The 18,092-nt window shown below is 39.2% G+C and overlaps 1 protein-coding gene across 1 annotated transcript; it reads left to right on the top strand.

The window, feature by feature from the left end:
- Nucleotides 1-518: 518 nt before the first annotated feature.
- Nucleotides 519-16,810, top strand: igfn1.4 (immunoglobulin like and fibronectin type III domain containing 1, tandem duplicate 4; the record flags this gene model as incomplete). The annotated part of the gene is made up of 23 exons (XM_080461140.1): nucleotides 519-710; nucleotides 4,657-4,747; nucleotides 5,906-6,028; nucleotides 6,287-6,426; nucleotides 7,127-7,226; nucleotides 7,449-7,530; nucleotides 7,609-7,801; nucleotides 7,951-8,064; nucleotides 8,423-8,591; nucleotides 8,670-8,942; nucleotides 9,054-9,266; nucleotides 9,383-9,439; nucleotides 10,807-10,872; nucleotides 11,516-11,631; nucleotides 11,854-11,995; nucleotides 12,076-12,369; nucleotides 12,496-12,798; nucleotides 13,137-13,316; nucleotides 13,400-13,528; nucleotides 13,633-13,712; nucleotides 13,858-14,050; nucleotides 14,746-15,042; nucleotides 16,473-16,810. Exons 2-23 carry the CDS (start codon nucleotides 4,702-4,704, stop codon nucleotides 16,808-16,810), a joined length of 3,648 nt encoding a protein of 1,215 aa, XP_080317266.1. The 5' UTR covers nucleotides 519-710; nucleotides 4,657-4,701.
- Between the last annotated feature and the right edge of the window lie 1,282 nt (nucleotides 16,811-18,092).

Here is an 18,092-nt window from a genome sequence, read left to right as displayed (position 1 = left end):
AATGAGTGCGCTTTATTACCTGTTGGACATTGCTTACGTAAGAAATAACTGTTTACCAGCTTTGTTAATGAGGGTTCCGAAATAAAAGGCCATATATGTAAAGGTAATTGGACAGAATGGCTGCTTCCTCCACTTAATTACTCATTCAAAAGAGCATTAGCATCCTTATGTAAAGTGTTTTTATTTTTCATCACTAAAAATGCAAAAAAAAAAAAAATACAATAATAATGTGATAGCGGCTATCATTAACCCATCTCATCCAGAATTCTGTCCTAAAAAGTCAGACAACTGCACCTATCAATAGAGAACTGTATACTAAAACAATATAAGTTCATACAACTATTAAAGCAGTACATCCATCGTATTTTTACATAAAAGCGATTTACTCAATTAATTTCTCAGACAGCCAACACATCTCTGTCAAGATAAACCATACAACAAGTCAAACGAGGCAAAGTTCTGGTCATCCCAGGCTGAGGCTGAGGTGTGTGCCCCCCCCCCCCTTTTTTTTTTTCTAGAGGTTGATTTATGCTAAAAACAAAAAAACGCAATCCCCTTTCTTGGCAACCGCCACGTCTGACAACGTGGGAGCTTCCCGCAGAGTCACTGGCATTCCTCTGGGGAGTTAACAGCCTGAAGAGCAGGGAGGCAAACGCACACAAACATCAGACGGGGAAGCAGCGCCGCTGAAGAGGATCACCAGTACTGAGGTGAGTACATCCTTCACTTCACACGCGGCAGCAGTGCTACACGGAGGTGTTAAGTATTGAGAGATGTTTAACACTCAACCCTGGACCAGATTCACTCTTAACATGCGGCCCAAACATAACGCCAAGTTGATGTGGCAAACCGTGGCAAGCGGTTACCCATAAGCACAAGTAAACTACTAGAAGTGCTCAGCAAAGTTGTTTTGTTGTCGACCGACATTAGTGTGCAGCACAATGGTTTCCTGATTACACTCATGTGTTTACTTAAATGCGCATTTCCTTTTAATTTGAAATTGTTAGGCTGAAGTTTGCACCAATTCAATTAGGGACTTAAGAGGCAACGACTTGAGTCATTTTCTTAAGCTCGGAAATGCTAATGTATGCTAATGCCGCCTTCGAGCTGCAATAGTGACTTCTAGTGATGCATGTCTGTGCGGCTGGAGGGCACTTTAAATTGCCTTTTGCCTGAATGGCGTCCCACAAACTAGCCTTTTCATTTCATTCTCCTCACAGTTAAATTCAGCTTGTTTGCAATAATTCCACTTTACACAAGTGCACTTTTAAGGAAGTAGAAAAAAAAATGAATACTTTTGATAAAGTCTGTAAGATATCGAACCACCCTGTGACAAGTTCATTTGTGGCAAGTCAAGAGAAGCTTCAAACTTAAAAAACTAGAACTCTACTTTAAAGTCTCCTGAAAAAGATTGAAAATGATAAAATATTGCCATAACTAACGCCACATACCTCCAAATCAAGCAATTCTCAATTCCACGTGCGAGGGGTCTACGTCACCTCCGGAGATAGCCACATGCTTTCTGAACATGCCCTTAGAAGTGTCTTGCTTTAATCATGTTTATGGCGTGCTTGGTCCCGTGCTGTATTTCAGCGCTGGTCATAGAAGAAGCAGCTGGTGGCATAAACGGCAACATTCAACATGTGGCGCAGGCTACGTGAAACCCATAAAAAAAAAAAACCAAAAAACAGGTCCTGCTGTAGGAAGGCTGTGGCCTTTGGACCATGTCAGAAGCTAAGTACACAGAACAAATTTTAAGCAGTCTTTAAAAGTTAAAGAGTGTGTCTAACGATTCTAAGACTTCAGTAAAAACGAATTTCTTGTAGGAGCATGTGTCAACTAAACAGAAAGCAGTTCAAACGCTGCGGGAAAGGCTCGTCATGAGTGACCTAAGTATAGCTATAATGTATTTACGGCCTCACTTTTACTGTTATGGTGTATAGTGCACTTTAAAATATTTAAAGGGAAAAAAAATCCAACGGCAATTTATCGCAATTAAGGTGAAAAGGTCGATCTGGAGTGATTATGCTTCGTACATAGTGAAAGTTTCGTGGTATCCTGGCTCATGGTGTCAGCAGTGATTTACAAGCATATTAAGATGTTCGAGGTGGGATGTTCACAGGTTTACGAGACATGTGACCTATCATATGACAATCGGATTTTCTTCCAGCAGCCGTGAACCACTGAAACCCTAGAATATCACGCGCCGGTTTAGGGTAGGGCTAGGTTTGTGCAAATACTGTACGTGCGCTGTCAAACCTGTCTGAAATATACCTTACATGTGCAATTCATCAGCAGTCGCAAAGAGATTTTGACACGTCAGTCGTTCAGTTAGACCATCTCTGATGGTTTATCTGTGTGTGTGTTTTTGGTTTTGTTTTTTTCACTTCAACTTGAGATATATGGAGCTTTACAGCCCAAGGTGACTGCTGGCAGTCTACCCAGTCAGATTCGTCGCGTTGCCTCTGTTGTGCTGCTGAAATCAGCCTGTAACAGTTGAACATAAAGAGCGACAGGGACCACGATGTCAGTCAGCTGTCAGTTTACCCGGCTGGTTTTGAATGACAAGAGAAATGATCTCACCAGAGTGTTAAAGGTTTAAATTGGTCAAGTAGCAAGTAGGTTAAGGAAGCCAAACTTAAAATCATCATCATGATTATGTAAAATATTGTCCCCCCCCAAATAAATACAAAAAACAACTGGTATCAAAACAAAAAGCCAACTTTATCCCCCACTAGCGAGTCAGTATTTCAAATTTCCTTTCACAACTAATATCTATCTTCAGGAAACGCTTCGTCCCAGTCTGGATTTACTTTTTTTTTTTTGTTATACCTGTATTTACAAACATATAATATATACGATCAATGTACAGTATCCCAAAACAATCTAATCTTTTTAATACAAAAAAGTGAGCTTACAATTTCTTTGTGGATTATTTTAAGTCAATCTCCAATCCAATTGTGGCAGACAATGCTTTGTTGTGTGGGTCTATGTACGGCTGCACATTTTGGGATTTGTCAACCGACGCAATGATTTAATTTACAATAAAATGAGGAACGGAATGATCAGAGGTGTTTGCAGCTAAATTAAAAAGTGTTTTCAGATATTAATAAGTACTTTCATCAATTGAATACATTTTTTTTTAAACTGATTCAAATGCGAATTCCTGCTCTATGCAATGAAGTAAGACAGATTTAAAGTCCGCTTTTACCTAGTTTTGAGGGTTTTCTTATTGTAACTGACTGTCGAGTAAAACAATCAGATCAAACCTTAAAATAACTTACTAGATTGATTTATTTCAAAACATACAGTCCTTATGGATAAAGGGGAAAGTTGTTCACAACTATCTCACTTTAAGGAGTTGACCTGTTGCTGGAAGGTTTTCTATACTAGTAACTCTTCGCGATAACAGCAAACCCTTCACAGAAAGAAGAGATCAAATTTCTGTCAAAGGTGTCTTGAGAGGATATTCCTGCCTCTGTTTACATCCTATGGGTTAACAATGCGTTTCTTTCTTGGAAGAGTCTTTGCAAAGCTTTTCGTTTCCTTTTGTAAATTTAAATTGAAAACAAACATTGTTTAAAAGCTTCAAAGAAGTCAATACCCGATAACCAGTGCCAGAGTTTTAGATAAACGGCTAAAAGAAACTAAAAGAAAAACACATTTATATCCATTTCTTGACTTTCTTACTTTCTCGCTGAGAGCTTTACGAGATTCAGAACGGAAGAAATGGCAAATCCACACAATCATGTTAGTTGATCATTAAATACAGATACTTTATGTTAGTGCAAATCCCTTTAAGCCTCGGTAGCACAGAATCCATTACAATTAATGTTTCGGCTATTTGAGAGAGGTGACATTTGTCGTTGCAAGTTTAGCAACCATGTGGGCAATGAAAGATTGCCACACATGAGCAGAGGTCCCTGCTGCGAATGGAACTGACAGATCATAAAAAATGTTAATTTGATAAGCATATCATCATTTGAACCACATGCCAGCGTTCTGCAGCTTAAAGTGGCAAGTACAACTCCTGCGCCTGGTAAGAACTTGCATCATGAAGTTCATATGAAATGTTACACTGCTGATTCAAAGCAGAGAGGAAAACAACCTTACTATGCTTGTTCAAGCTGATAATTCTGAAAACACGTTAAGTGTCCAAACACCAAATGATCAGTTTTTTCTTTTCTTTTTTTTCAATTAGTCTGCTATTAAACAAGTGCATCAAGTAACATTTGACAAGGAAAAGACTAGAAAATATCTGATTTTGTTTGAAAGTGAAAAATATCTAAATATCTAAAAATATCAAAAATGAAGGAAAAAAACTTACCCTTTTACAATATCACAACAAAAGAAAATTGTTAAAGAGTGCATCTTGTCTCCAAAGCCAAATAAACACAAATCCATATCAAGTCCCACCTTGAATTATCTCGGCACTAAAAGAATTTCAGCTGAGACTTCTTGAACTCTCTGATCTCAAGTGAATTTTTAAACAAACTTTCTTCAGCGACACTGTAGACTAATTTCAGAGAGACACTTGAAAGCCCTTATCATTAATTATTAACTGTATCCTGGAAGACTAAATCTCTCATGGTCGCTTCTGCTGCGACGGTGAATCAGTAAACTCTGTGCTTAACTGTCCTCTGTTGTCTTTTGCAGTTGGTGGAATCGTGTTGAAGCCATCGAGGAATCGAAGGACCCAAGATGTTTCGAAGGTCAAAAGTGATAGAGGGGACCGGCACTGGGCAAGGTAAAGGAATAAAGTGTGATCCAGTTTCCTTCAGGGGAACAAAAGCATCAAACCACGATTTGTTCTCAACATCTTATCTTGTAAACACGGAACATGTGACAATAACCAGAGAGATTCTGAACCAAACAGATTAGTGGACATTTTAATCATTTCCATGTGTCTTGATAACTCAGCGGCTTATTTGCTGCTATTGAGACGACACTAACCACTGGCAGAATCACATATTTATAATCATCTATGAATAGGGATCAGAACATGAATTAATAAGAACATATATCCTATTAATCTACTATATGCCAATATGAAGAAACAAGAAAATGCTCATTTTAAATGCTGGACTCATCTGGCACACCACATACTGTCACCAGTCAGTCCACCTGCGGATGCTGACATATTCGTTTTATTTTCATTCCATTCAATTGCAAAATCTGGTCTGTAATCCAGTGCCAATACCATGCTGATATGTGCTGTATATGCTCTGTAACATGTGCGTTATCAGGTCCTGAAGAAGAGCTTTGCAATGGTAAAGAAGGTAGGCTTAGGGGACAACGGAAAAGCCGTCATCAGCTGTCTCTTTTCCTATCAATTTCTCACGAAGGCATGAAGAAGTGATATGCTATGGGTTTATTAATATACGGTATGGGCGCACATATAAATTGTGCGTGGATATGTAGGTGCATCACTACATATCTGTTCTCGGGATGAATTTCAGGCATGGATTCATATGGAAGAGGTTAAAAGGAAGTGGCATTGAAATGTAAATTTGCTGAACACGTGAGACTTTCCTACACGAGCGCGCACACACACACACACACACACACACACACACACACACACACACACACACACACACACACACACACACACACACACACACACACACACACACACACACACACACACACACACACACACACACACACACACACACACACACACACACACACACTATGTCAGAGTGATGATGAACTGAGTAACATTTACATTCTAATACCTCAGGTATTAGAATGTGTTTTCAGCATGGTTCATGGGGTGATGATTTGACAATAAAACAGAAGATTTTGAAGGTTGAATATTACCATGGCCCTGTGTTTCATCGTTTCTCTGGTTTAAAGTGTCAAGCATTGTCACTGACATTTCATTTTCCGACGCCGACAGTGGGAATCAAGAAAAAATCTAAGGTCCCCGGGGTGATGATTACACAGTTTATCGAGACGCTGCCGGAAGGGAAGAGCCACCCAGACTTCACCCGCAAGCCGATTGCTTTGACCATCCAAGAGGGTATGACTTACAGCAGAGGAATCTTTTTAAACATTTATATCAGGAAAATATTGCCAGGGAGGGTTTGGGTGATCCATGTATTTTGCACAAGGTCAGAAAGGAGCGCTGCCCTTCAACACCAAAATCTGTCAGATACAGTATAGAGCATACAGTAGCTTCAAAGTGCAAATTTCAATGTATACGATGCATGAATACTCATATTGAATAACTGGAATTGTATATTTATAAGCCTAAACTTTTTTTTTTTTTTTTTTACAGGAAAGTTTGCTTTTTTTAAAGCCATTGTCACTGGAGATCCAAAGCCGGATGTAACATGGAGCAGAAATAATGGAGACGTGTCCGATACCTCGAGATACCAGGCCAAATATGATCCCAACTCCAATGAGCACACATTTGAGGCAAGTGATAGGGACTATCAAATCACAGTGATGCTATACAGCAACATGCTGATGTAAAGGATGTGTAAAAATAGAAGACAGAAATAAGGAGATAAATAGAAAAGGGGGGGGGGGGGGGGGGGCGAAGCAGGAGGTATTTGATTACATCAAGGTCAGTTAGTCTTTGGCCATATCGGCTTACTGGTCAAATACTTTTACTGATGCTGAGAGGAGATCAGAATGTCCATTTTGTAAAGTCTAACCACAGAGTCAGCCATGGTGAATTAAAAAATGTTGTTGCGCAAAAGCAGCCGAGGAGTATTTGGAAATTTTTTGGAGTATTTCAACTAAATTGTAAATAATTGGAAAAAAAAACCAACAAATTTCATGTAATGTTAAGGGGATACCCTTTAGAAATGTTTCCAAAGGAGTGATACTTGATTTTACTGTAGCTCAGTTAACAAAGATAACCTTAAAGTGTGAAGTAGTTAAAAAATAAATCACTTCCAAAATTGGTAGGATGTTCAAAATTAACACCGTGGAATGAAAACATTTAATAAAATGTGGCTGTGTAAATCTCAATAACAATAAGTTCCGCTTTCATATAACTATGTTTACTAAAACATCCACTTTGAAATGAATTAAGTTCACATATTGGGAAAGTGGCAGGTGGTGCTGATAGACCGTGTCCATTATATTTAGCGTGTCTTGTATCTTCCAGATGCCAAATGTGATGCCAGAGCAAGCAGATACCTATAAATGCTTCGCAACAAATGAATTTGGACAAGCTATGGTCACAGTTGTTTTGAACGTCATTGAAGGTAAGGACCACTCACGACAAATGCATGTATTTAATGAATTGTTAAATCTGTTATGTGCTATGAATTATGCTAAATTTGTTTGTTGTTAATTAAACTTGGATCTAAATCTGACATTAACAAACAGTACATTGCAGTTGTTATTCCACGACTCACTTAAGTGGCCCCAGCTCCATTTCATATCATGACTTTAAATAATGTGAATATCCTCTCTTACACTTCCAGTCGGCTACAAAAAAAACAAAGTTCAGCAACCAGCAGCTGAGACCATTGATGGGAATTTTAAGACCGTTCTAAAAAGGAAAAGGTAACTGCAATAATGGCCACGAGTCATCTTTCCATCAGTGAGACTGTTTAACCGGCTGCGTTGTCTTTCAACTTTTAGCAAGATTCGTCCAAAAGCTGAACAACCTGAGAGAAAAGAAGGGGAAGTAGATGAAAAGTTTTGGGAGCTTTTAATGAGCTCTGACAAAAAGGACTACGAGAAAGTCTGTGCAGAGTACGGAATAACGGACTTTCGTTGGATGTTAAAGAAGCTGAATGAAATGAAGAAAGAGAGAGAGGAGGAGCAAGCACAGGTCTGTGCACATGAGCTCTCTTTTCCCCTTTATGACGCTTGGTGTTGACAATGACCATTTACATCGAGTGAGTTAAATGCCATTCAATGTCAAATGAATGTAATATTGATTCCTCTGTATATTTCTCTCTCTTTCTTTCTTTGTGGCAGTTTGTCAAAAGTCTGTCCAACCTGAAACATATCCAGGTCAATTCCGATGGTACTGCATCCTTTGAGATTGACATGGACCTCCTTGAGCAGAGCAGCTCTATATTTTTATACAAGGTTTGTATAAAAATTAAATATCAAATCTGCATAATTGGTCATCGTATGGAGACCGTGCGATACAAGAGCTAATTTAAATTCAATCCAGGCAGGATTCCAAACACATATTAAGATTTTTCTACCTTAAATTACACGGACAGATGGGATAGACCCTGTGTTCATCAGCGGGTAAACGAATCCCTCTGAGACAACTTATCCTTTTGGTATGATCTGCAGCGCATCCCGTAGACATACAGCTCAGGCTTTGACTTTGAAAACATTTAGATTTTCCTATTATGGTTGCTGGCATTTCTTTAGCTACAACCATGTGCAATTTTAATCGTCCCAAAGGAAATCACATTGGATATTTCCTCAACAGGATGGCGAAATGGTTCCCTACACAAAAGAGCTGGGGGATAAGATGAAACACAGTCTTAAACAAGTTGGAAGGAAGTATATTTTCAGTGTGAGAGACCTCATGCCAGATGATGCTGGACTGTACCAGTTGGACGTGGAAGATGTCAATATGTTTTCCACCGAGTTCAAAAGTGAGTAATTTCATATTTGCACATGAAACATGAACCATATGAACATATGCTTTTTAACTAAATTATCCATGTTTGCAGTTCCCATGGTGGACTTCTTGGTGAAAATTCAGGAAGTGAAGGCAAAAGAGAGAGAGGACGCGGTGTTTGAATGTGTCCTGTCAAACCCGTTTTCCAAGATCTTGTGGTTTGGCAAGAATTTGCCACTTGAACAAGGAGACAAATATGACATTGAGGTTTCAGAAGACAAGCTGATCCACAGGCTGGTGGTCAAAGACTGTATGATTGTAGACAAGGGCATTTATTCCGTCTGTGCAGGGATAAAGTCTTGCAATGCATGGCTTGTTGTTGAAGGTAAGAAATAATTTTTTTTTAAAAATGAACATGACAAAATATTTCTATTATATTTCCATGATCATATCTATTATTAAGTGTGTTTATGAGTCACGGTTTTTCCTGAATCAGTTGATAAAGATGCACAACAGGGCAAAAAGGCTGCACGAAAGACAACAAGGGCGGGAGGGGCTGGAGTCGACTTGACAAAAATCGCCCAGGAACAACAAACCAAATTAGAGAAGATCAGAGAGGAGAAGAAAGAGCAAATAAAAGCGATAAAAGAAGCAGCACCGCCACCTGCATCCCCTCCTGCACCAAAGCCTGAAGAACCCCCCACACCAAGTAAGACCCCCTGAATTACATATGAATTCATACGGTCTGAAATTGAACAGGGTTCAAAGGAGGGCCATCAGTGGCACTAAAGACTTCTAATTCTGACTTCTTTTTTATTTACCCAGAGGTAGAGAGTGAACCAGCACCATTGGTTCCAGATCCACCAGTGGTGGAAAGCACAGGTAAGATGCCCATGAGAAGCTTGTTTATCCAAATAGCGCTTGCTTTCATTAAAAGCCTTCACATAAATGTTTATATCAATGCTTTTTGCCATAGTGTGTTGTGCAGTCAGCTCACTGTGTGACTGTAAATCCCCTTTACTAGTAGACATTTTAATACAAACTTTCATCAGCTGGTTCATTTGCTGCTGTGCAGTAATTGGCTCGAGTCTGAATGCTGTCACCGACGTCGAGATCAATTAGAAAGTTACACCGAATTATATCCTAAACGTAATTACAGTCACAATAATAATAGTTGGCGAACACTTTCAGTCACTTTGACTGTTGGCATTTATATAATAGACAGTTCAACTTAGTTTAACATTTGGCTGCTGTCGCGGTTCATTCTGAAGTGTGAACTCATACCAGCTACAAATTGTGTTGTTCATTTCTTAAGTCAACGGTATCATAACTGTTTGACCACTCACTAAAAATAAGAAATAAAAAATGGTTAATGTCGCTTCATAACTCCAAACACAACTTTTATAATCAGTGTCATTTTAATTTATTACTTCAAATCAACTTTTAAATGCTCGACCTTTCCACCTTAAGTTGAAATATGTTTCTTGAATTTTCTATTAAAACTTCAAATAGGTTTATCTTTTATCACCTTGTCTGGCTGGAAACGGGGTGCACCGTAGAAAGGACATCAGTCCATCTCAGGACAAAAACATGGAGAGAGACAGTCGCACACGCTCACACTCACATCTTCACAACTTGGAGTCATCAAACAACCTCAAAAATCCACAGATGCATATCGACGACATCCAAACTCCACACAGAAAGGCCAAACAGTCTGGACACAAACCGGAGTTTTCTGGCTGTGATTTGCAAGTGATAAGCGCCACATCGACCGTGCAGCCTGAGTACGGTTATATGTAGAGAGAATCACTCCGTTTCATTCACACGTTATCTCCTTTCCAACTCTTTTATCCCAGCATAACACATTAAAAATGGAAAAGAAAAAGGGAAAATATGACACTAAGATATGCTTTAGGAAAAACTATTTAAACAGCCCTGATAAAAAAAAACAACTGCTAAAACATACCAAGAGGCTGAAATGACCTTGATACACGTCCATGATCAAAACAGGAGCCACAAGTCATTATTTTCATCGGAAACACAGAATATTAAATGACAAAAAAAAAATCTAAACTGTTTCCATACTATCTTTATTCACATTCAGACAAAACACCACCAGCAAAAAAGGACAAAACACCACCAGAAAAGGAAAGTGGTAAGAAAAAGAAAGAAAATAATAAAGCATATAATGCTCAGGGCGTATTTTACTAAAGAAAGGTTGAATTATATGCTGTGGTTATTGCCGTTAGGCCCCCCGCCAGAGGAAGTCAAGGAGGTTGAAACGCTCGATCAGCCACTTCCTGAACCTCAGACTGGTAAATCAGAAACTAAACGATGATAACCACTGCAGTAACATGTAATAAAACACTAATAAAATAATGTTTCAGTGGTTTGGGTAACATATGTTCATTCAGAAATTAACACAATAACTTCACTTATTCCAGAGTATATTATGGGTATATAATGAATCTGTTGTTCTTTTAACTTCTTAAAAACTATACATTAATAAAGTTTGTCTTCATGTCAAAAAGGAATGCCAGTTTAAAACAACAACAACAAAAAGAGTTCTTCATAACCAGGATGGGGAATTCATATGCTTAGTACAAATGTGTAAAAACGCTGTGTGAGCCCCCTGGGTTTTTCTTCACAATGTCTGCAAAGTTTCATGTTTGTCGTTTGAAACTGTGTCTACTTTTAATGTAAATGACTCACTTTGCAAGCTGAGTTCATCATTAAAAAGATACTGTAACCTCATCACATGAATATTTTAAAAGAGTTTGTTGTTATTACAAGAATTAATAGTAATGGGATGTTACTGAAATGTGAAGTGTGGTTTTAAATATTTCACTTGTGGCACACTAATGCATGTAAACATGTTTAGATGTTTTAGTGAATATTGTGTATTAGAGAATCAACACTCCAAGTGGATATTCACTTTTTGTTTTTAATGTTTTCAAGACCCGGTTATCACCTGTGGACTGTCTGATATTTACGCTCTTCGTGGAAGTCCGGCTGAGTTAGCAGTGAAAATGAATGTGGACTGTGAAGGCAAATGGTTCAAAGATGGAGAGGAGGTACAGAAAACCTTTGCTCACTGCAATCACACCGAATGATAATGTTAGAAATATTTTTAGTTACTCCTGCTCAATGAATGGTGAAGAAAACAACAAATCCTGTTTCTACAGTGTTGACATTATTATCTAAGTCTATAGTCTGGCAATGTTGCAAGTTTATTTTCTTTTTTCAATTTTAGTTTTAAACAGCTCTGATCTCGTGTCTCTTTTTACATTGAACAGGTAAATTCGGGTGCTGGGATGTCCATAACCAAAGATGGAACTTCTCACAAGCTGTCGATTAAAAGCTGCCATGACGACCACTCCGGAGTTTATAAATTTTCATCAGGGGAACTTAGTACACAAGGGAAGGTCACAGTCGGAGGTAAACTTTGCTTCCTGTTCTCCGAAAAAGTGCATTCGTTTTACACGACAGTTACATAATGTCAGTGTTGTGTTTCACAGACGTACCAGAGTTTGACCCGGACGACCTTCACAAGTTCTCCAAACCAGTGGTCGTGAGAGTTGGTCAGAACGCGGCTTTCAAGATGCCCTTCCCTCCTCAGGAGTCTTTGGTGGTCAGCTGGTTTAGGAACGGCACGGAGATCAAAGATGGAGGAGGAGTCAAGATCGTGAGGGAGCCCAACCACAGCCGGCTGCTGCTCAGAGACTGCCTGAGGACAGATGCAGGGGAAATAAAGATCCAACTCAAAAACCCATTTGGGGCTGTAGAAGCCACATCTCGGCTTATTGTGCTTGGTACGGAAATACAGGGAACACTAATGAGAACGGTTAGAAATACTGATAGAAAGAGATGAAACTTTAGGAGTCTGTAAACATACTCTACTGTACGACACTACATCTGAACTTTTCCACCTGTAACAGATCGACCCGGACCACCGGAGGGTCCAGTGGAGGTTGTTGAAACCACCTCATCTGTGATTGAGATGAAGTGGAACCCTCCTAAAGATGACGGCGGCTCTGCTGTAACCAACTACATTATAGAGCGGCAGCAGGCCGGACAGTGCCTGTGGACGAAGCTTGGAGATGTCTCGGCTGACAAAACCTCTTTCAGAGACAGGAATGTGTCTCATGGAAAGAAATACAGCTACCGCATCTATGCAGAAAACCCTGAGGGCATCAGCGACGCCCTGGAGACTGCTGACAGCATTATGGCTGGGATAATGAGTGAGTGTGGAAAAAAAAAAAACAAGAACAAAAAGCAAGTTTCATTTAGCATTACACAGCAAGTCCCATGTTAATCCTCCCCAGGTTGTCATAAATGAAAATGCTGTTGGATAGATTTTGGGATTGCTTCGAACTGCTTATCACAGGTGTTATTTAGTCATTGTAGATCCCTCGCCTATCATAAATTCTGTAACAAGTTGCTCTCGCTCCAAGAGAAATTGTTTGCAGTGGCCCGTAGTGATAACATGTGGATGGGCTTAATTTATTCATAATCTTTAATCACTTAATTATTAATGGTGAACCCCACTTATTAATGAAGGCTACTTGTCATTCCCTAGTTCTCGCCGGTCCACCTGGTGCCCCCACAGTAGTTAGCGCTTCTAAGACCTGCATCAATTTGACCTGGACCCCTCCGGAGGACGACAGAGGAGTACCAATCATTGGTTACCAGCTGGAGAAGCGAAAGAAGGACACTAATCAGTGGATTACCTTAAATGGTCTTAATGAACCAATAGAAGGTTTGCCCAAACAAAAGCATGTATTTATGTTTCTACTAAAGGGAACTTGGAGACTTTCACCCTGATGTTCATCCAATTTTCAGATGTGAAATACGCGGTTCGAGACGTCACTGAGGGATCAGAGTACGAGTTCAGGGTTTCTGCAATCAATGAGTCTGGAGCTGGAGATCTGAGCCCTCCATCCGCAATGGTGTGTGCAAAGAATCCCAACAGTAAGTGACGACTTCCTTGACTGTGAATATTAATAGTGTAACTTTGTTATCCACAGCAGTGTTTCTTCCTGGATGAATTTGATGCATGTGTGTTTTCTATCCAGTGAGACCTTGTTTTAAGGACCCTGAGGACTTCATTGTTGTCAGAGCAGGAAACTCTGCCCGTATTAAAATTTGCTACGAGGTATGAATGAACTTGAAATCAGCTTTGTATGCAAATACCTTTTTAACCCTAAATACATCCTCCACTTTGTAGTTTAGTCTTTCATTCTCATCTTGTTAAGGTCTGAAATAAAAGGTTGGATATAATTTCATATATTTATTGCCAGGCTGAACCTCCTCCCACCATCACATGGCTGAAGGACGATGAACCAATCTCCCCATGGATTAGTGTCATCAATACTGAGGGAATGTCTCAGCTTGTTATTCCCTCGTCAAAGCGCTCGGATTCAGCCATCTATACCATCAAGGCTAAAAACTCTGTCGGTGAGGCCTCCTTCGACATTGAGGTTAGAGTCACAGGTAAGGACAAGTAGCAGAGTTTTACATTATGAACGGTGCAAAAAAAATATTTGTTGTCATACGAACAACTATTTATTTGCGTTGAAACTACCGAAAGCAAAGACTTTTTGAAATGATTATGTAAGTTAGCTTCACCATCGTCACATCTTTAAGTTACTACAGATATGCTATGATAAATGCTTCACATTCATCATCCACTCACACAAGCATGTGCACATTCATATACACACCATGAATGGTGCTCGGCAAACATTTTGGCAAACTGGGTTTCAGTATTTTGGCTCAGAACGCTGAAGGACATGGGCATGCAGATAAGTGGATGACACTGCCATCTTGAACAGTGGGAGATGTTCTACCACCTGACCCATACCTAACATGAATGAATTAAGCTATTAACAATACAGCAGCCATACTCTGAATGCAATGAAAGAAGTTTTTGGCCCAAATATGTCAGGATATTGGCCACCCAATGTCAAACGCAATATAAGGTTGTCTTTATGATGTGTATAGGTTATGACTGAAATGCTCATACAATACTGAGAAACTCCAAGAGGAGCACACAGCTTACAGAGAAAAACCAATTGTTTAAAAGCAGCCCTCTTACAGAAGTTAGGACAACTGCTCTTGACAAATCGTTTGCATCGGAAATCATCGTCTTTTTTTCAAATAATCTAAATTTGCCATATTTCTGCCAGATGAACCCAAGACTCCAGGCCCAGTGGCGTTAGAGCAAACAGTCGAAGGAAAAGTGGTGGTATCGTGGACTCACTCTCCAGACCAGGAGCTTGATGACCGTGTGTACTATGTGGTTACTCAATACGACTCGAACAACAGAGTCTGGAAGACTGTGGCAGATCGACTTTTCACTACGACATACACAGCAAACAACATCCTTTCTGGGACACAGTACCATTTTAAAGTCTACGCCAAAAACGATGTGGGTCTTTCAGAGCCATCTCGGTCACCGACATGGGGGTTCAACAGTGCCAAAGGTGAGTTAGTTATGTTTGCCCATCCACACTTTATACTGCTAACAAATTGGTCCGTGTACACTATGTTTTTTGCCAAATAATGTTTGTTTTTGTTTGTTTTTTTACTTTATATCAAACCCACATTCTGTAAAGAGTTTCAGATTTAAATACAATGTGCAACATAAGCACTTCTAATATCCTGAACAATTCACCATTACACCAAACCTTGCTATTTTAAATGATTATATTGTATAACATACTACTATACTCATTCCTGGCCCTACATTTTTACAAACTAAAAAGTATCATGAATAAACCTTGATTGGGAAACCTATGCATGTTTATGCTATGTCATATCTAAAATAAAAACATTTCGCAGGATCTTAATTTAGTGACTATTTGGTCAATACCATTTTCACAATGATAACGGCATCAATGCAGCAATAGATGGAGGGAATCAGCCAGCAGAACTGCAGAGGTATAATAGAGTCCTAGGTTGCATTGATTGTGGCCTTCAGCTCATCTTTATTGTTGGCTTGACAACTTCCATATTCCCGTTAATAACAGGCTCCGGATTCTCCACAGTGCTCAGGTCAAGCGAGTTGGCGAGCCAATCAAACTGTAATAATATGGTCAGCAAGCAATTTCTAAGTAAACCCAGCCAAGTGATGCTGAAAAGGAAAAAAAAAAGCAATACCTTAAAAAAAAAAAAAACAACACCTTTTCAGCAAACAGAAGAATGAAGTGCTTTAAAATCATCTGGCAGATGGTTGTGTTCTCTCTAGACTTGATAAAAACAGATTGTCGCAGCTTGGATTCTGAAGCACCACATTCTTCCTCCCACACTCTGGAACTCTGATTTCCAACAGAAATGAAACATCGACTTGTATCTAAAAAGATGGCTTTTGACTTTTAAGTGGTCAAAAGGTGCTTCTTACGTTGCCTCTGGATCATGAGTGGTTTGTTGCCACCGGTGTGACACTTGTTGTCCATTTCCTGGATACATCCATTGTGTGTCTTGACTCTTGTCTTAAGACCTGTCTTTGTGAAGCTCCTCCATCTCAAATGGACTTTGCTTTACAGTCTCTCCAAGGCTACAGTCATCCATGTTACTTTTCCAGTTTCATAGATACGCTTCGATGCAGGATGCTGTGAAGAGTCAGATTGTTGGAATTGTGTGTGTCGTCAGTATGATTGGAGAAGGTCATGGTAAATCTGACTAAATGTATACAGTTTTTCAGATATTTTCAAATAAATATTCGAAAGGCAAATGGAATAAAAAACTTTGCACAAGATTATAAAACTGTTCTCTAACATTATGATTTCTTTCAGGTCACTCTCTCAACATCTTCCATCCCATGTTTCTTAATCAAAGTCTGAATCTTTGAAATTTGAACCATGTTTCTTTAACAGCTAACTGAGTGTCTTTCCTTTTCTATATTTACTTGAAGTTCCAATCAGTTCAAATGGGTTGAACTCGACGGCAGTCTGTTTCGAGAGACCTCCATCTATTTTAGTCCCCTTGAAAGTCCACACCCCACCAAAAGGTTACCAAGTCTACATGACGTGTGCCGTCCGAGGATGCCCAGCGCCGAATGTATCGTGGTACCTAAATGACGTCTACATCAACTCAGACAAGAACTACTACGTCACCAACGCACACGGAGTGTGTTCCATGTATATCATGAGAGTGCGCCCAATAGACAGCGGTGAATACAAAGTTGTTGCCGTTAACGCTTTGGGCAAGGCTGAATGTTCAACTAAAGTTATTGTTAAAGGTAAGCAATGAGGCAGGAGTTGGTGTTTATTATTCTGTGGTCCTGGAATTATTTTGTTTATATAAATTCTTTCATTTCTTTCTTCCACAGAATAAAAAGACAAGAGCTTCTCATGAAGCATTTCATCTTTGGAAGTGGAATGTTCTGAAATACTAATAATATATACGCATATATATGTATATACAACACACACACACACACACACACACACACACACACACACACACACACACACACACACACACACACACACACACACACACACACACACACACACACACACACACACACACTTTTGTTGACAATGCTTGTTATAAGATCAGAAAAGATCAAAATACTAACTTTATTTTGTGTATTTAAATGAAATATAATTTAACAATTTAGAACTGCAACTGGAAATATTTCTTAGTCAATGAGTGAAGTCTAAAGCTATATTGCAAAGCTGTCTGTATAAACCATGAGCTCCAACAGCAACTTCAATAAAAGCATAATATCAAGAACGATTGTGTTTTGGTTTTCTGTCCTGTCCTTGTGATCAGACTTCAATCAATCAATATAATCTTCACTGACATAAGTTAATTTGCTGACTGTAACTACAGAAAAGGATGTATGAAATAGCACAAGTTCTACAATATCTGAGACCACAACATTGTGCACATCACAGTACAACATTAGGGCTTATACACCAACAGCATGTTTTTATTGCGATTCCATAATTATCTACCCAATCTCTACAATAAATGCTGTGTAAGAATATCTTTGGGTACAAAACCTTGACATTACATCTTTAATGTTAACAGTCAAAACATTAAAAGACAAGATAATCTGGCCGTAAGGATCCAAATCAAACATGTATTTAGACACAATATGTATATTAAAGATTATCCAGGGCAAATATTAAGTGTCCACCATCCATCCTGAAACATCCACAATGATTATATACTAATCAACTCAGCCAAGATGGGCATGCACGTGTTACATGTTCTTGGATAGTGTACTAATGCGACAGTATTGCCCCATTATGGCTGTTTGTCTACATTCATTATATAGGAGTGCTTACCTTAGTTTCTAAGCAAGGTCAGAGGTGATATTTGTGTTTATCTCCACTCAAGTCATCAGCATTTCCTTGTAGAAAGTCAAAGTCTCTTTTACAAGATTGAGGTGACTCTTCAAACTGTCGGGATGTGTCATGCATATTTAACCTCTGACAATGTGAACACGAAAAACCCGCCTGGTACACTGTGTCCGACGCACAACAAATGCAACCAAGAGCAAACCTCCTTTTTATAATGC

Source organism: Lipophrys pholis (assembly GCF_963383615.2).
Source record: "Lipophrys pholis genome assembly, chromosome: 4".
NCBI lineage: Eukaryota > Metazoa > Chordata > Actinopteri > Blenniiformes > Blenniidae > Lipophrys > Lipophrys pholis.
This window is presented reverse-complemented; position numbering and strand designations above follow the sequence as displayed.